The sequence below is a fragment of the Callithrix jacchus genome, chromosome 22 (genome assembly GCF_049354715.1).
Source record: "Callithrix jacchus isolate 240 chromosome 22, calJac240_pri, whole genome shotgun sequence".
NCBI lineage: Eukaryota > Metazoa > Chordata > Mammalia > Primates > Cebidae > Callithrix > Callithrix jacchus.
This window is the reverse complement of record NC_133523.1, coordinates 32186267-32205391: the sequence shown is the minus strand read 5'-3', so window position 1 is coordinate 32205391 and position 19125 is coordinate 32186267. Positions and strand designations below refer to the sequence as shown.

Here is a 19125-nt window from a genome sequence, read left to right as displayed (position 1 = left end):
GCCACCCAGAGGAAGTATGTGCGCTCTGACGGTCTCCCGGATGTAAGCAAAGGGCGGGGCAAGTTGATTTGGTTGGCGCAAGCTCAGAAACGCCGTGAGGCCGCCTCTCCACCAACACGTGATGAAGGTCGGGTTGGCGAAGGGCCGGTTTTGCGCAGACGCACAGTACTCGCTTTGGCTCATTCGCCAAGTGATGAGGGCGTGGCTGTGGAACTGTGGAGGGGGCACCTAGTAGACCAGGCGCTCCCAGCTCTCCCGGGTACGTGACGAGACTCCAGGGACGTCACGTGAGGCAGGAGGCAAGCGCGCGGGCGAGGCAGGGTTCGGCGGCGCTCGGCGAAAACCAAAGTGCAGCCGCTGACCTGGCAAAACTCAGCGGGGCTGGGCAGCCATGCCCAAGTACTGCAGAGCGCCGAACTGCTCCAACACTGCGGGACGCCTGGGCGCGGATAACCGCCCTGTGAGCTTCTACAAGTGAGCGCAACACGGGGCGGGGCTTGGGGGAGGCGGGGCCTTGGGAGGGGCGGGGCCCGAGCTTTAGCGCTGTTGTGCGGGGCTTTAGGTCTAGCTCGAGGCGGGTTCAACCGTGAGGAGACTGCATACCCACAGTGGACACTGCACATGCAAAGAAGCAGGCGTGGGAAACAACAGGAGTACACAATTAACTACAGGTAGCGAACTGAGCGAACCGAAGAGATGTCCAGTCGCCCTCACCACGCATTTGAGCCATCTGAAACTAATAACATCCGAAACTGAGCTTGCGATCTTGTCTCCCCCAAAACCTTCCAGTTTGTCCCATCTTTGTACGTACTTCATTCTTGTTGCTTAGGCTAAAAAATATAGTCATCCTTACCTCTTCTCTTTCGTCATACTTGGGAAAGTCAGAATTAGCTTGGACTGTAAAAGATCTGTCCTCTTGTTTCTCAGCTGACATAAGCCAACTGGTGGAAGAATTACTAGGAAAAAAATTTCTTTCCTTTTTATTCTTTTTCTTTTCTTTTTTTTTTTTTGAGACGGAGTTTCGCTCTTGTTACCCAGGCTGGAATGCAATGGCTCGATCTCGGCTCACCGCCACCTCTGCCTCCTGGGTTCAGACAATTCTCCTGCCTCAGCCTCCTTAGTAGCTGGGATTACAGGCACGCGCCACCATGTCCAGCTAATTTTTTGTATTTTTAGTAGAGACGGGGTTTCACCATGTTGACCAGGATGGTCTCGATCTCTTGACCTCGTGATCCACCTGCCTCGGCTTCCCAAAGTGCGGGGATTACAGGCTTGAGCCACCGCGCCCGGCCTCCTTTTTTTTCCTTTTCTTTTTTTGAGACAGGATCGCTCTGTCGCCCCGTCTGGAATGCAGTGGCATGAACACAGCTCACTGCAACCTCGGTCTCCGGGCTCAAGTGATCCTCCCACCTCATCCTACCAAGCAGCTGGGACCAAGGCACGCGCCACCAGGCCTGGATAATTTTGGAAAAAAAAAATTTTTTTGGCCGGACGCGGTAGCTCAGGCCTGTTATCCCAGCACTTTGGGAGGCCGAAGTGGGTGGATCACCCGAGGTCAGGAGTTTGAGACCAGTCTGGCAACATGTGAAACCCGGTCTCTACTAAAAATATCAAAATTAGCTGGGCCTGGTGGCTTACACCTGTAATTCCAGATACTCAAGAGGTAGGAGAATCACTTGAACCCAGGAGGCAGAGGTTGTAGTGAACCGAGATCTTGCCACTGCACTCCAGTGTGAATGACAAAAGCAAGACTCTGTCTCAAAAAAAAAAAAAATTTTTTTTTTAAAAGAGAGAGATAAGATTGCCCTATGTTGCCCAGTCTAGTCTCAAAATCCTAGGCTCAAGTGATCCTCCTGCTTCAGCCTCCCAAAGTGCTTGGATTACAGGCGTGAGCCACTGCACCCAGCCAAGAAAAAATATTTTTCTTGGACATACTGCAGATGTAAAGTGGCAGAACTCCCATCCTTTGAGTGACTACTGCTTTCTTAGTAGAAAACGGTTGTCTAAAGTCAGAGATGATCACACACTTTGCTCTTTGAAACTACATCAAGTAAGAATGAAACAGCTCATTTTTGCCTGGAGGAGCTAAGTCACTTTGACACAGAAAAGCAGTTCCTATTTGCAATCCAGGTTTGGAGCTTCAGATAAGGAAACATTCTACATCGATGTAAACTTTATTGCTTCTGAGAAGACAGAACACTGGGCCCACATCACCATCCAGACCTGATATTGATCCCTTTACGCACAGTTCTGATTTGCTTTGAGCCAATCTGAACACTGCTTCATTTACATTTCACCTTAAAAATCACTGTTTATTGTGGTACATGGTGGGTCACGCCTGTAATCCCAGCACTTTGGGAGGCCGAGGCAGGTGGATCACGAGGTCAAGAGATCGAGACCATCCTGGTCAACATCGTGAAAAATACAAAATACTCTACTAAAAATACAAAAAATTAGCTGGGCATGGTGGTGCGTGCCTGTAATCCCAGCTACTCAGGAGGCTGAGGGAGGAGAATTGCCTGAACCCAGGAGGCGGAGGTTGCGGTGAGCCGAGATCACGCCATTGCATTCCAGCCTGGGTAACAAGCGAAACTCCGTCTCAAAAAAAAAAAAAAAAAAAAAAACTGTTGAGACTCCCTCTTCAAACAAAGGCCCATTAGGGCCTATGGCAGCGGTCCCCAACCCTATGGCACCAGCGGCTGGTTTTGTGGAAGGCACTTTTTCTACGGATGGGGTGGGGTTGGGGGAATGGTTTTGGGATGAAACTCTTCAGATCATCAGGCATTAGATTCTCATAAGAAGCAGGCAACCTACATCACTCACATGCCCAGTTCCAAATAGGGTTCACACTGCTGTGAGAATCTAATGCTGCTACTGCTCTGACAGGAGGCAGAACTCAGGTGGTAATGTGAGTAAGCCCCTGCTGAATGCAAAGAACCCTGACATATCTTGTCTTTGCCGTCACAGAGCTCATGGATAGGTGAGGGGTCAAACACTGAGGAACTGAATACATGACCTGGGAGTAACCCATGATCCTTTTCATCCACCATTAGTCCTTTAACCCTTTGGCTCCACCTTCAAAACATGTCTCCATCCTGCAACAACCACAACAAAATCTCCAACACCTTGATAAGACAGAAATGCAAATGAGAAAATCCTAAATAAATCATTAAGAAACAAGGAAAGATAGGCTGGGTGTGGTATCTCACTCCTATAATTCCAGCACTTTAGAAAGTCGAGGTGGGAGGATTGCTCCGTCCCAGGAATTCAAGACCAGCCTTGGGCAACATGGCAAAAACCCCATCTCTATAAAATATAAAATATTAGCTGGATGTGGTGGTGTACACCTGTAGTTCCAGCTACACAGGAAGCTGAGGTGGGAAAATCACTGGAGCCCAGAAGGCCTAAGCTGCAGTGAGCTGTGATCGGGCTGCAGCACTCCAGCCTGGGCCTTGTTATTGTGAGACCCTGTCTCAAAATAAGGAAAAAAAACCACATTCCCAGACTACTTCTCATCACATCCACTGTCATCATGTAGTCCAGGCTGCCATCATCTCTTTTTTTTTTTGAGACAGAGTCTTGCTCTGCCACCCAGTGGCTGGAGTGCAGTGGTGTGGTTAGCTGCAACCTCTGCCTCCCAGGTTCAAGTGATTCTCCTACCTCAGCCTCCAGAATAGCTGGGACCAGAGGTGTACACCACCATACCCAGCTAATTCTTTGTATTTTTAATACAGATGGGGTTTCACCGTGTTGGCCAGGTGGGTCTTGAACTCCTGACCTTAGGTGATCCACCTGCTTTGGCCTCCCAAGTGCTGGAATTACAGCTGTGAGCAACCGTACCTGGCTTGCCATAATGTCTTAATGAGACACAGTGACAGGTGCTTGCTGGCTTCCCTGTTACCATTCTTTCATTCTTCTGTTTCTTCCTTCCTTTCCTTTCTTTCTTTCCTATTGACGAACTTTTGCTCTTGTTGCCCAGGCTGGAGTAGACTGGCACTATCTCACCTCACTGCAACGGCTGCCTCCTGAGTATCTGGAATTACAGGCATAAGCCACCAGGCCCAGCTAATTTTTGTATTTTTAGTAGAGATGGGGTTTCACCGTGTTGGCCAGGCTGGTCTTGAATTCACCACCTCGGCCTCCCAAAGTGCTGGGATTACAAGCAGGAGCCACCGCACCTGGCCCCGGTTTCCACTCTTAACCTCTCTCATAACAATAACAATAGTTACGTAAGACAGTATTTACCTTATGTCAGGCACTGTTCTAAGTGCTTTGTATGTAATAATAAGGAGGGGCTGGACGGGCTGATTCACGCCTGTAATCCTAGCACTTTGGGAAGCCAAGGTGGGCGGATCACCTGAGGTCAGGAGTTCAAGACCAGCCTGGCCATCATGTGAAACCCCATCTTTATAAAATAATAATAATAGGGAGGAAAATGATGACAGCTGTATACGACAGCCAGATGACTGTATAAAAATCAGTTCATGTCTTCATTGGCACCCACCAGTGACTAGCCCATTATCAACCTCAGGGCCTACTCCTGAGTCAGTCTTGCAGAAGCCACTTAATTAGAAGAGGGCCTGGATGCCAGGTGGGAGATAAGATGAGACATGTTGATGGAAGTGGCTGCCAGGAAACAACTTGAAAGCCTGCCTTGGCAACCAAAGGGAACACTCATTAGTTTGTTCATTCTCTCTCTCTCTCTCCCTCGACACGGTCTTGCTTTGTCACCCAGGCTGGAGTACAGTGGTGCAGCGTCAATCTCGCAGTCTCAAGCAGTCCTCCCATCTCAGCCTTCTTTTTTTTTCATTTTATTTTTAAGCTAACCAAGCATGGTTGTCGGGGGAGGCAATGTTAAATCTTAACAATAACCCACAACATTCGGACCAACTCCATCTCAGCCTCCTGGGACTATAGGCATGCGCAATCATGCCTGGCTAGTTTTCATTAGCTCTGTCTTTGGCCCTTTCGGGGACAATGGCAGTGGGGTCATCTCTTATAGGGGATTTATCACTTGGAATCTGCTTCACAGTAACAACGTCCTGCAATACAAGTTGCTGAAATGAATTATGTGGTCTACAGGAATCTGTGTGGATGAGTTACACTACACTAACAAACTTCTCAGATCTCAGCGGCTTACTCCAACAAAGGCGTATTTCTATTTTTTTTTTTTTTAAGAAGAGGGTCTCTATCACTTGGGCTGGAGTGCAGCATCATCATAGTTCACTGCAGCCTCAGACTTCTCAGCTCAAGCAGTCCTCCCTCCTCAGCCTCCTGAGTATCGGGGCCTACAGGCGGGCACCACCTTGTTAGGCAAATTTTTCTCATTTTTGTAGAAATGAAGTCCCATTGGGTGAGGCAGAATGGCTCATGCCTGTAATCCCAGCACTTTGGGAGCCTGAGGCTGGTGGATCAGCCGAGGTCAGGAGTTTGAGACCAGCCTGCCCAACATGGTATGACCCCGTTTTTACTAAAAATGTAAAAATTAGCCAGGCATGGTGAAACCCTGTCTTGGCTGGGCACAGTGGCTCATGCCTGTAATCCCAGCAATTTGGGAGGCTGAGGCGGGTGGATTACCTGAGGTCAGAAGTTTAAGACCAGCCTGGCTAACATGGTGCAACCCTGTTTTTACTAAAAATACAAAAATTAGCTGGGCATGGTGGCATGGGCCTGTAATCCCAGCTACTCAGGAGGCTGAGATGGAAGAGTCTCTTGAACTGGGAGGCAGAGGTTGCAGTGAGCCAAGATTGTACCATTGCATTCCAGGCTGGGCCACAGAGTGACTCGGTCTCAAAAAAAGAGAGGGAGAAGGAGGGAGAGAACAAACCCCATCTCTAATAAAAATATAACAAATTAGCTGGGCATGGTGACAGGTGCCTGTAATCCCAGCTACTCGGGAGGCTGACGCAGGAGAATCACTTGAACCTGGGAGGCGGATGTTGCAATGAGCCAAGATTGTGCCACTGCACTCCCCCTAGGCAACAAGAGTAAAACACGGTCTCAAAAAAAAAAAAAAAAAAGAAAAGAAAGAAAGAAAGAAATGAATTTCCACTACGTTACCCAGGCTGGGCTTGAACTCCTGGGCTCGATCAGTCCTCCTGCTTTGTCCTCCCAAAGTGCTAGGATTCTAGGCATAAATTATCACAACTGGCCCAAAGGTGTGTTTCTTGCTAACACTATGTTCTTTGCAGGTCTTTTGTGGTCCTACTTTACAGTATCTTAATTGGGGTCTCAGGCTGAAGAAACTGTCCCTATTTGGAATATTGCTGGTCTTGTGCGAGAAGGAAAAGAGAAAGTGGAGGGAACCACCCAATGGCTCTCGTTCAGTTTTATATTTAGAAGTGGCCCATGTTCCTTTCACTGGCATTTTGTTGGCTGGAGCAATTATATAGCAAGCCTCAAGTCAGTGGAGTGGGGATGTATAATCCTTATGTGGAGAGAGGCAGCAGACGTTCTGAACAGTAATACAGTCTATCACAGGGTTTATTTTCCCTCTTATAGAACAAGTACAGAGGTTGGCAAACCAGCACTGGGATAGTAGCTCTGGAGTCATCAGAAATGAGAGTCCTATCGCTTGCTTGCTTGCCTGCTTGCATGGCAGTTGCCTTCTGTCGCCTGAGCTGGAATGCAGTGGCACAGTCTCAGCTCACTGCAACTTTTACCTCCCGGGTTCTAGGGATTCTCATGCCTCAGCCACACAAGTAGCTGGAATTACAGGCGCATGCTACCATACCCACCTAATTTTTGTATTTTTAGTAGAAGTAGGTTTCGCCCTGTTGGCTGGGCTGGTCTCAAACTCCTGGTCTCAAATAATCCTCCCGACTTGGCCTTCAAAGTGCTGGGTTTACCGGTGTGAGCCACCATTCCTGGCCTCTTTCTGCTCTGTCATCCTTAGCCTGTGGCTTCCATCCAAGGTGGCTGCCAGTGCCCCAGCCACCATTGCTGCCATTCTTATAGGAGGAAAAGGTAAGGGAGGAAGAGCAAAAAGTGTTCAGGTCTAAACTGAATCAGCCTCTATAAGGCTTTTTTTTGAGATGGAATATCACTCTGTCACCCAGGCTGGAGTGCAGTAGTGTGATCTCGGCTCACTGCAACCTCCGCCTCTTGGGTTCAAGCGATTCTCCTGCCTCAGCCTCCCAAGTAGCTGAGACTACAGGCATGTGCCACCATACCCAGCTAATTTTTGTATTTTTAGTAGAGACGAGTTTCACCATGTTGGCCAGGATGGTCTCAATCTTTTAACCTCGTGATCTGCCCGCCTTGGCCTCTCAAAGTGCTGGGATTACAGGTGTGAGCCACTATGCCCCACTTCAGTGGCACCTTTTCATCATTGGTCACCCCAACTGCAAAAGAGGCTGGGAATTGTGGTCTTTTAGCTGGGCATTTAATCAGCCTGAAGAAATTTTGAGTTATGTTAGTAAGAAAAAAAAAGGGCTTCTGGCAGTATTTGCCACTCCATGCTCTGGACAAGATGATCACCAAGAGTAAAATAGTTTCTGCAAAGGGGAACATGGGGGTATAGCTCAGTGGTGGAGCATTTGACTGCATACAAAGGGGAACACTTGCTGTCTGCTTAAGGTAGTTTTTTAGGAAGCAGTATTGCCCATTATAAATACTGCTATCCGGAGGAGCAAGAGAGAATGACCAATTAAGGAGATGCTTCTTAGGATATTGACTTTCTTCCTTTGCCCTTTGAGCTGCTGAATCCTGTTGATCATCGCTTCCATTTAAGGTACCATCCCAGAGGTCCCACACAACACTAATGCATTCATCCACCAGAAGGTAGTCACATGGCCCCACCCAGCTGCAGAGGATCCTGGGAAATACAGTCTTTTAGCAGAACACAGTATGGCCTCAAAGAAAGTTGGAGTTCTTAGTAAGGAAAGTGCAGAAGAATAGATATGAGTAGTCCAGTCCCAGGCAGACTCTGCCTGGGAGATGGTGGTGATGAAAATGGAGGAATGCTGTTGCAATATATCTCATGTTTGTGTCCAGAAAGAATGGGGCTGCTGAAAACATTGGGATCTTGGAAGGAGGCTGAATGCAGCAGCCAGATTCCCTGGCTGTGTGCCCCGAGGTTCTGCTCTCTGGGTGCCACGGCTCTTCTCTGCGTCAGCCCTTCTGTGCACTTTCACCAGCTGCCCGCCTCCATCTGCCTTTGTCTGAGAGGTCTTGGCGCTCCTCATCTCCGTTCATCCCATTCGCCTCCTCCCCACTGGTAGCCGCTTTAGTTTTTTGTGTGTCCTTCCTGTATTAGTTTGTTCTCACACTATTGAAAAGAACTACCTGAGACTGGGTAATTTATAAAGGAAAGATGTTTAATGGACTCACCATTCTGAATGGCTAAGGAGGCCTCAGAAAACTTACAATCATGGTGGAAGGTGAAGGGGAAACAAACATTTTACATGGTGGCAGGAGAGAGAGAGTGAGAGGGGAACTGCCACTTTTAAACCCTCAGGCCTCGAGAACTCACTCACAATCATGGAAACAGCATGGGGAAACAGCCCCCATGATCCAGTCACTTCTCATCAGGTCCCTCCCTTGACACATGGGGATTACAGTTTGAGATGAGATTTGGGTGGAGACACAGAGCCAAACCACATCACCATGGTTTCTTTATACAAATACCAGCAAATGTGAATAAATGTTCTTATTTCTCCCTTTATTAGTTTCCCATGCTGCTCTAACAAACTTGGTGGCTTAAAACAAGACAAATTATTTCCTAACAGTTCTAGAAGCCGGAAGTCAAAATTGGTTTTCCAGGGCCAAAACCAAGGTGTTGGCAGGGCTGTACTCCTTTGGAGGTTCTGGGGGAGAATGTCTTCTTTGCCTCTTCTGGTTCCTGGTGGCTGCAGGCAGTCCTTGGCTTGTGGCGACATCTCTCCAGTCTCTGGCTTCATGGTTGCATTTCTTGTCTGTGGTAATATCTTATACTCCTTCTTATAAGGATACTTGTAGTGGCATTTAGGGCCAATCCAGATGATCCAGGATAATATCTCTATCCTTAACTTTGTCACATCTTTTGTCATATAATGTAATATTCAGACTGGGTGCAGTGGCTCATGCCTATAATCCCAGCACTTTGGGAGGCCAAGGCGGGTGGATCATGAGGTCAACAGATTGAGACCATCCTGGTCAACATGGTGAAACCCCGTCTCTACTAAAAATACAAAAAAATTAGCTGGGCACGGTGGTGTGTGCCTGTAATCCCAGCTGCTCGGGAGGCTGAGGCAGGGGAATTGCCTGAACCCAGGAGGTGGAGATTGCGGTGAGCCGAGATGGCGCCATTGCACTCCAGCCTGGATAACAAGAGCGAAACTCCGTCTCAAAAAAAAAAGAAAAAGAAAATTAGCCAAGCATGTGGTACATGCCTGTAGTCCCAGCTACTTGGGAGGCTGAGGTGGGAGGATTGCCTGAGCCTGGGGAGTTTGAGGCCACAAGGAGCCAAGATCACGATACTGCACTCCAACCTGGGTGACAGAGCAAGACCCTGTCTCAAAATAAATAAATGAATAAATAAATAAGGTAAGAGACACAGTTTATAGGGATTAGGACATGGATAGCTTTTGGGGGTCTACCACATGACTAAAAGCTGAGATTGTCTGTTTAGAACCTTGCTTTTTTTCACATAATATGTGCTTGACAAAAGTATGTCAGTTCACAGAGTGCCTCTACATTCTGTTTTTTTTTTTTTGAGACAGAGTTGCATTCTTGTCACCCAGACTGGAATGTGATGGTGCGATCTTGGCTCACTGTGGCCTCCACCTCCTGGGTTCAAGTGATTCTCCTGCCTCAGCCTCCTGAGTAGCTAGGATTACAAGTGCTGGCCACTACATCCGGCTAATTTTTGTCTTTTTAGTTGAGATGGGTTTTCACCATGTTGGCCAGGCTGGTCTCGAACTCCCAACCTCAAGTGATCCGCCTGCCTCAGCCTCCCAAAGTGCTGGGATTACAGGCGTGAGTCACCGCACCCAGCATTACATTCTGTTTTATAGCTACATCATATTCTTTTGTGTGAATGTGCCTGTGTTTATTTACCCTATCTCCTGTAGTAATTTTGTCCCTAATTCTCTTTTTTTTTTTTTTCCTAATTCTCTAACACTCATTAGTCTTTGTTTTCAACAAAGTAAGAGCAGGGGTGTGATGCAGTGGCTCATGTCTGTAATGGCTGCACTTTGGGAGGCCAAGGTGGGAGGATCACTTCAGTCTGGGAGTTGAAGACCGGTCTAGAAAACATAGTGGGACCTTCATCCCTACAAAAAGAATTTTAAATTAGCCAGGTGTAGTGGCACATGCCTGTGGTCCCAGCTACTTGGGAGGCTGAGGTGGGAGGCTCACTTGGCCCCAGCAGTTCAGGGCTACAGTAAGCCATGATCATGCCACTGCACTTTAGTCTAGGCAACAGAGCAAAACCCTGTCTCTAAAAAAAAAAAAAAAAAAAAAAGAGAGAGAAAACAGGCCTCAGGCTCATAGTCCTCACTAGGTAATGGTATCTGATTTTTTTTTTTTTTTTTTTGAGACAGAGTCTCACTCTGTCACCAGGTGCCAGGCTGGCATGCAGTGGCGCAGTTTCAGCTCACTGCAACCTCCACCTCTGGGTTTGAGCAATTCTCCTGCCTCAGCCACCCGAGTAGCTGGAACTACAGGCACGTGCCACCACCCTCAGCTAATTTTTTGTATTTTTTTTTTGGACACGGAGTTTCGCTTTTACTACCCAGGCTGGAGTGCAATGGTGCAATCTCGGCTCACCGCAACCTCCGCCTCCTGGGTTCAGGCAATTCTCCTGCCTCAGCCTCCCGAGTAGCTGGGATTACAGGCACGCGCCACTGTGTCCAGCTCATTTTTTGTATTTTTAGTAGAGATGGGGTTTCACCAGGTTGACTAGGATGGTCTCGATCTCTTGACCTCGTGATCCACCCGCCTCAGCCTCCCAAAGTGCTGGGATTACAAGTGTGAGTCACCGCGCACGGCCCAATTTTTTGTATTTTTTAGTAGAGACGGGTTTCACCATGTTGGCCTGGATGGTCTCCATTTCTTGACCTTGTGATCCACCTGCTCTGGCTTCCCAAAGTGCTGGGATTACAGGGGTGAGCCACCCCACCCAGCTGCATCTGATGTTTTTATGGTTAGCTTTTGTTTATAGAATTGATACTGGTTTTCCATTTTCAATTGTGGTATAAAGTTTCTCTTTTAGGTATCTTTGTTTAATACTTAAAATTGGTTAGTTTTAAGAAAAATATGAAATAATATTACAGATATGGAAAACATTGCGAAGATGGCATGTGCAGGAGATGTGTCTTAGTTATCTAATCCTATGTAACAAAGTATCCCGAAATTTAGCAGCTTGAAATAAGCATTTACAGTCTCACAGCTTCTGGCAGCTGCTAAGGACAAACTGGCCAACACCTGATCACGTGGCCACCCCTGGCTGCAAATAAGGCTGGAAAAGGAGGTCTTTATCGTGGGTGGCCTTAAGCCCAGGTCTAAGCCATTGCTCTCTGAGAGGGCAGGCTCAGATGCTAGGAACAAGTGGCACCAGGAAATGGGAGAAGTGGGGCACCTTTAGAGGGTCCCTCATCAGATAATCCCCACCCGCAACCACTGAGAAAGCTTTTAGTTTTTAAAATGTAAAACCGTTTTTGTTTGTTTGTTTGTTTTCTCTAACATCAAGATAGGACGATTTTTTTTTTTTGAGACAGAGTCTTGCTGTATCACCCAGGCTGGAGTGCAGTGGCGCAATCTCAGCTCACTGCAACCTCCACTTCCCAGGTACAAGTGATTCTCCTGCCTCCGCCTCCCAAGTAGCTGGGATTACAGGCACACGCCACCAGTCATGACTAATTTTTGTAGTTTTAGTAGAGATGGGGTTTCATCACATTGGCCAGGCTGGTCTTGAACTTGAATTCACATTCACTTGAGGTCTGACCTCAAATGAGCCACCTACCTCAGCCTCCCAAAGTGCTGGGATTATAGGCATGAGCCACCGTGCCTAGCCTATTTAAACAAAATTATTTTAATTGTGACAAATATATATAAAATCTACCATTGTTATCATTTTTAAGTGTACAGTTCACTAACGTTAAGTACATTCATACTGTTGTATAACCAATCTCCAGAACATTTTCCTCTCCTAAAACACTCGATCCCCATTGGACAATTCCCTCTTTCCTGCTCACCCAAGCTCTTGGCAACCACCATTCCACTCTCTGTCTCTAGAAATTTGACTGTTCTGTCTCATATAAGTGAAATTATCAGTATTCGTCTCTTAGTGACTGCCTTATTTCACTTACCCTAATGGCCCTCAGAGTTCATCTGTGTTGTTGCATGTCAGATTAAGACTAAATAAAATTCCAGTGAGTGCGGTGGCTGATGCCTGTAATCCCAGCACTTTGGGAGGCTGAGGTGGGTAGACCACCTGAGGTCAGAGTTTGAGACCAACCTGGTCAACATGGTGAAACCCTGTCTCTATTAAAAATATAAAAATTAGCCAGGCATGATGGTGGGCACCTGTAATCCCAGCTACTCAGGAGGCTGAGGCAGGCGAATCGTTTGAACCCAGGAGGCAGAGATTACAGTGAGCTGAGATTTCGCTAGGGCACTCTAGCCTGGGTGACAGAGTGAGACTTCGTCTCCAAAAAAATTAAAATGACGAAATAAAATTCCATTGTATGTATATGCAATGTTTTTCCTATCTATTTATCTGTTGATAGACACTTATACATTTTGGCTGTTGTGATTTATGCTGCTATGTTTCTGACTGTTTGTTTTTGAGACAGTGTGTCACTCTGTTGCCCAGGCTGGAGTGCAATAACATGATCATGGCTCACTGAGGCCTTAACCTCTTGGGCTCAAGCGATCCTCCCACCTCAGTTTCCTCAGTAGCTGGGCCTGTAGGTGCATGCCACCACATCTGGCTAATTTTTTTATTTTTTGTAGAGACAGGATTTCACCTGTTGCCCAGGCTGGTCTTGAACACCTGGGCTCAAGGGATCCACCTGCCACAGCCTCCCGAAATGTTGAGATTACAGGCCTGAGCCACCACACCAGGCCTGATTTATGCTGCTATGAATGCAGGTGTGCAAATATCTCTCTGAGACCCTGTTTTTGGTTCCTTTGGGTATATAAGCAGAAGTGGAATTGCTGGATCATATGGTAATTCTATTTTTCAGTGTTTGAGGAGCTGCTATATTGTTTTCCACAGTGGCAGCACCATTTTACATTCCCACCAGTGTACCAGAGTTCCAGCAGTTTCTCCACGTCCTTACACACACTTTTCTTCTCCTCCTCCTCTTCTTCCTCCCCCTCTTCCTCCCTCCCCTTTCTCCTTCCCCTCCTCCATCGCCCAGGCCGGAATGCAGTAGTGTGATCAGAGCTCACTGCAGCATTCAAACTCCTGAGCTTAAGCAAGCCTCCCACATTGCCTCCTAAGGAGACAGGATTGTAGATGCACATTGCCACACCCAGCTAATTTTAAAAATATTTTTTTCTAGAGACAAAGTCTTGCTATATTGCCCAGGATGGTCTTGAACATGCTGCCTTCAGGAGATCCTCCCGCCTCAGCCTCCCAAAGTGCTGGGATTACAGACATGAGCCACTGTGCCCAGCCTCTTTTTGTTGTTGTTGTTAAATATTGGCTGTTCTGGCATTTGTGAAATGATGTTTCATCAGGATTCTGATATTGAATTTCTCTAAAGATTAGAGATGTCAAGTAGATTTTCATGTGCTTACTGGCCATTCGTAAGTCTTCTTTGGAGAAATGTCTGTTCAAATCCTTTGCCCATTTTTGAATCAGTTTATTTGTGTTTTATTGTTATTGAGTTGTTTATAGACTTGTTAGTGGGTGTTTTCAAGCATACACAAAAAGTAGAGCTCTCAGGATCTGTCACTGTTTCATTAGTTAACAGAACTTTGCCAATCTTCTTCACTGCCCTGTCCACACCTCTGAGTTTTAGTCCTGCAATATTTTTTATTTTTTGAGATGGAGTTTCGCTCTTGTTACCCAGGCTGGAGTGCGATGGCGTGATCTCGGCTCACCACAACCTCTGCCTTCTGGGTTCAAGCAATTCTTCTGCCTCAGCCTCCCAAGTGGCTGGGACTACAGGCGTGCACCACCATGCCCAGCTAATTTTTTGTATTTTTAGTAGAGACGGGGTTTCACCTTGTTGACCAGGATGGTCTCGATCTCTTGACCTTGTGATCTACCCGCCTGGGCCTCCCAAAGTGCTGGGATTATAGGCGTGAGCTACCACGCCCGGCTGGTGAAACCCCGTTTTTACTAAAAATACAAAAATTAGCCAGGTATGGTGGTGTGTGCCTAAAATCCTAGCTACTTAGGAGGTTGAGATGGGAGAATTGCTTGAACCTGGGAGGCAGAGTTTGCAGTGAGCCAAGATTGTGCCACTGCACTCCAGGCTGGGCGACAGAGTGACTCCATCTCAAAAAATGATACTACTACTACTAAAAGATGGAGCTGAAGAAAGGGTTGTGGTTGTGAGTATGAAATAAAGCCTAGGCACAAGACAGGTCTACTTCCTGGCCCTAGGGAGTCACAGGCTTGGAGCCCAGACACCTCCAGGGTGCGTATCCTCCAGGAGGGATGGGTCTGAACCTCATAGCACTGACCCAGCCCCCCGCTACCCATGCAGGTTCCCACTGAAGGACGGTCCCCGGCTGCAGGCCTGGCTGCAGCACATGGGCCGTGAGCACTGGGTGCCCAGCTGCCACCAGCACTTGTGCAGCGAGCACTTCACGCCCTCCTGCTTCCAGTGGCGCTGGGGTGTGCGCTACCTGCGGCCTGATGCAGTGCCATCAATCTTCTCCCGGGCATCACCTGCCAAGGTAAGCGCCGGGAGGTCTTAACTACTGGAATCCGACCCCCAGACTTCCCCTCCTAAGGGAAGTCCCTCCTTGAGTCTGACCTTCGGCCCTCCCCCCCCCACCCCCACGACAGTTCCTGCCTGAGGTCAGGCCTTACCTGGGCAAGTCTGGAGACTGACCCTCCAGCCCTTTCCTCCTGAGTCGAAGTCTCGCCATGGTACTCCTTCACCCCATGCCTTGTTTTCCAGAGTCAGCGGAGGACCCGATGCACCCAGAAGCCAGTCTTGCCACCACCTCCCCCGCAGGAGAATATACCCCTGCCCCAGGGCCCTGCCATCCCAGTCTCTGGCCCAGTGCACCTAGTGGTGCTGGACCCCACATTGGTGAGCCCTGAGACTGCGGCCACCATGCTCCTGACCCCCCTGGCCCCTGCATCTACTCCTGAGGAGTCACAGCCTGAAGTCCCTGCCCAACAGGCCTGGACCGGGCTGGGCGCAGTGCTGGGAGCACTGCAGCGCCGGGTGCAGAGGCTGCAGCGATGCCAAGAGCGGCACCAGGCGCAGCTGCAGGCCCTGGAACGGTTGGCACAGCAGCTGCATGGGGAGAGTCTGCTGGCACGGGCACGCCAGGGTCTGCAGCGCCTGGTGAGTGGCACCCCAGCCTGGAAGCCCCATCCATGAGTGTTGGCCTGGCCTGCAGTGTGTTTTCATTTTGTCTAGGATCCCCTATTCAAAAATCAGAACAGGCCGGGCGCGGTGGCTCAAGCCTGTAATCCCAGCACTTTCGGAGGCCGAGGCGGGTGGATCATGAGGTCGAGAGATCGAGACCAACCTGGTCAACATGGTGAAACCCCGTCTCTACTAAAATACAAAAAATTAGCTGGGCATGGTGGCGCGTGCCTGTAATCCCAGTTACTCAGGAGGCTGAGGCAGGAGAATTGCCTGAACCCAGGAGGCAGAGGTTGCGGTGAGCCGTGATCGTGCCATTGCACTCCAGCCTGGGTAACAAGAGCGAAACTCCGTCTCAAAAAAAAAAAAAAAAAAAAATCAGAACATTCACCTGTGTTTCCAAATTTCTGACTTGGCCGGGCTCAGTGGCTCACACCTGTAATCCCAACACTTTGGGAGGCCAAGACAGGAGGATTGCTGGAGGCCAGGAGTTCGAGACTAGTCAGGGCAACATAGCAAGACACTGTCTCTACAGAAAATTAAAACAAATTTCTTGAAAAACAAAATCTGGCAATGCCAAACAACTATTAGTTGGAGCTGAGTAATGATTGGTCCATTTATTAATGCTAAATAATATTTGAGGAGCTCTTACTGTCTGCCAGACACAGAGTTATAACATAGTGAGTTGAAAACTCACTGTGATCCTTTGAGCTGGAGCTACAAGGTTAATTTTCAAAATGCAGTGGGTCATGTGTGTGTCCTAAAATTTTGGGAGGCCAAGGTGGGCAGATTGTTTGAGCCTTAGAGTTCAAGACCAGCCTGGACATGTTGAGACCGTGTCTCAGTAAAATACAGGAGGCAGAGGCAGATAAATCAGTTGAGCCCAGGGTTTTGAGACCAGAGTGGGCAACATGGTGGTAAAACCCCATCTCTACAAGAAATACAAAAAGTTAGCCAGGTGTTACATCTATAATTCCAGCTCTTCAAGAGGCTGAAGTGGGAGGATTGCTTGAGCCCAGAAGGTCAAGGTTGCAATGAGCTGTGATTGTGCTACTACACTCCAGCCTGGGGAAACTGAGACCCTGGCTCAAAAGAAAAAAAAAAGTCTGGTCTTTCTGGAAGGCTCTGCAGATCTAGCAGCACTGGGTTTGTGTTCCCAGGTTATAGCAGTAGGCTGGAGCTACAGTGTGGCTGCCTCTGGGGGCTTGAAGTTTGAGACTGTGGCCTGGGACACAGAGGGACAGTGGGGCAGAGACAGAGCTCAGACTCGGGCCTGGGGCTCTTTGTGGAGCCTGCCAGAGCCCCTGGGCTGACTGCATCTCTCTACCTCCCCTCCCCTCATTCAATCTCTGTCTCCTGCTCATCTATTCCTACCTCTCAATCTCCCTCCCCAACATTCATTGTATTTCTTCCCATCATCTCTGTCCCTCACCTGTTTCCTCACCTCCCTATGTCTCTCTTCATCTGCATATTTTCTCTCTCCCCCATATCTCTGACCCTGTCTCCACATCTCTCTTCCCCACATGTGTCTGTACCCCTGCATTTCTCTTCCCATTTCCCCATCCTTCTTTCCTCTCCCATGAATGTCTCTCTGGCCCTCACACCTACTTTCCTGTCTCCTCATACCTCTGCCCACATCTCTCTCTGTTTCCTGACACGCCCCCCCCACCTTTGCCCCCCTATTCTGTACCATATCTGTCTCTCCCCTAACTTGCTCCATAATATTCCCCGTCTCTACCACTTTGCCTTAGACGAGGGTCCTTGGACCTGAGGAATCCCAAACCTTCACCATCATCTGTGGAGGGCCTGACATAGCCGTGGTCTTTGCCCAGGGCCCTGCACCTGCCACATTGGATGCCAAGCCGGAGTTCCTGGACACTCAGACCCCCACTGCATAAGGATCAAGACAGACAATGTCAAGGGACAGAAGATAGAAGATGGAGGAGGAGAGACATTACGCATGGGCTTGGCCCAGCACCACTGCCTATGCCTGGGGAGTGGCAGTGCCTCCCTCATGGGCCTGGGTTCTACCCCATTCCTAGGGACCTCTTGAACCTTCAGGGTGACCTGGGCTCAAGTCTCTCAGCCCGAATCCCTGGGTACTCGGCTTCTGCCACCCCCATCTCAGATCTTTGCAAATCAGTACAACAACCTCAGAGCAGAACAAGTGTTTGGGAGAATTGTACCTGGTTCTGAGGAGACCCATGGCTTTGGCCAAGCCTGATACTGAGTTGAGGGTACCATGGTGAACACAGCTGAGAAAATCCCTGCCCTCATGGTGCTCATTCTACTTGAGTAGACGATCTAGTAAACAAATAAAAAGAACACTGCAGACGTGACGAGTGCTATAAAGACAAAAAAAATTCGGTTTGGGCTCAGGGTACAGCCCTCTAAAGCCAGGTTTTAGCAGAGACCTGGGTGATGAGAAGGGGCTGTGCTGGAGGGCTGCAGGCCTGGGTTCCAGAGGATGAAAAGGCCCTGGAGAGACGGCCTCCTGTCAGGGGTGTCAGGGCTGGGAGGCAGTGTTGCTATGGAGAAAACTATGGTAGGGAAGGGAGGAAGGGGTGCAGTTCTAGAGCAGAGATGGTGAAAAGACACAACAGGTAGGATCCTAAAATGGGCAGAAGGAGCCATGCAGAGATCTGGGGGAAGAGCATTCCAGGCATCACAAAGAGCCAGTGCAGGACCGGTACGGTGGCTCACACCTGTAATCCCAACACTGGAAGGCTGAGGCGGGCAGATCACCTGAGGTCAGCAGTTTGAGACCAGCCTGGTAACATGGTGAAATCCTGTCTCTACAAAAAATACAAAAATTAGCCAGGCGTGGTGGCGCATACCCTGTAATCCCAGCTACTTAGGAGGCTGAGGCAGGAGAATTATTTGAACTTGGGAGGCAAAGGTTGTGTGGTGAGCTGAGATTGTGCCATTACATTCCAGCATGGGCAACAGAAGTAAACTCCATCTCAAAAAAAAACTAAAACACCACACACACTTAAGAGCCACTGCAAAGGTCCTGGGGCAGGGAGGAGCAAGGAGGTCGGTGTGGGTGGGGTGGAGTGAACAAAAGAGGGTGATTTGCTATAAAAGCCATGAAATTAAAAGATAAAGGGTGAGAGGAGGTGAGTGCAGAGATGCTGGGGCAGTTTCCCATAGGGCCTGTGGGTCGTGGCTGAGAGCCTCGACTTCGAGTCGGAGTGCAGCGCTACAGGCAGATCCCTCTGAGGGAAGGAAGGCTTCCAAGCGACAGGTGTTCGTGGGTCCCTGTGGCTGCATGTTGGGAGGGGACAGGACAGCAGGTAAGAAGCTGTTGCCATAGTCCAGGTGGCAGAAGATGGAAGGATGGGCCACGATGAGGGCCAGGGGTAGTGGTGGGGAGAGTGAGATTGGAAATCTTTTGGGGATGGAGCTACTGGACCTGTGTATTAGAAGGATGAGATTTTCAAGGCTGTTACCTGGCCTGGTCCAGGCTGGGATGATTTGAGGCAGAGCAGACTACAGCCAACCCAGGTGGGAGGTCACGCCATGACAATGGAGCCACGACCCTTGGCTGGTTCCACGAGGCCTCCAGTGGGGAGATAACATGTTCTGAGAGAGTTAGAGGGGCCAATCAGCAGATCTGTTTCCCACACACTGCTACAGG

The 19125-nt window shown here is 48.8% G+C and overlaps 1 protein-coding gene across 2 annotated transcripts; it reads left to right on the top strand.

The window, feature by feature from the left end:
- The first annotated feature begins 209 nt into the window (after positions 1–209).
- THAP8 (THAP domain containing 8) lies at positions 210–17819 on the top strand. Of its 2 annotated transcripts, none has more exons than XM_008987789.4 (4): positions 210–474; positions 14646–14838; positions 15066–15461; positions 17318–17819. In XM_008987789.4, exons 1-4 carry the CDS (start codon positions 392–394, stop codon positions 17381–17383), a joined length of 738 nt encoding a protein of 245 aa, XP_008986037.1. In that variant the 5' UTR covers positions 210–391; the 3' UTR covers positions 17384–17819. The 2 variants fall into 2 exon arrangements, with proteins under 2 accessions (XP_008986037.1, XP_008986036.1); XM_008987788.4 differs by having other exon boundaries at positions 17237–17819.
- Positions 17820–19125: the final 1306 nt, after the last annotated feature.

What these genes read in the sequence shown, in the direction of transcription:
- THAP8 (XM_008987788.4), top strand. Translation starts at nt 392, where the DNA reads ATGCCCAAGTACTGCAGAGCGCCGAACTGCTCCAACACTGCGGGACGC. An exon ending in CGCCCTGTGAGCTTCTACAA is followed by an intron (nt 475 to 14,645) that starts GTGAGCGCAACA and finishes CTACCCATGCAG; the next exon opens with GTTCCCACTGAAGGACGGTC. An exon ending in GCCAGGGTCTGCAGCGCCTG is followed by an intron (nt 15,462 to 17,236) that starts GTGAGTGGCACC and finishes ACTTTGCCTTAG; the next exon opens with ACGAGGGTCCTTGGACCTGA.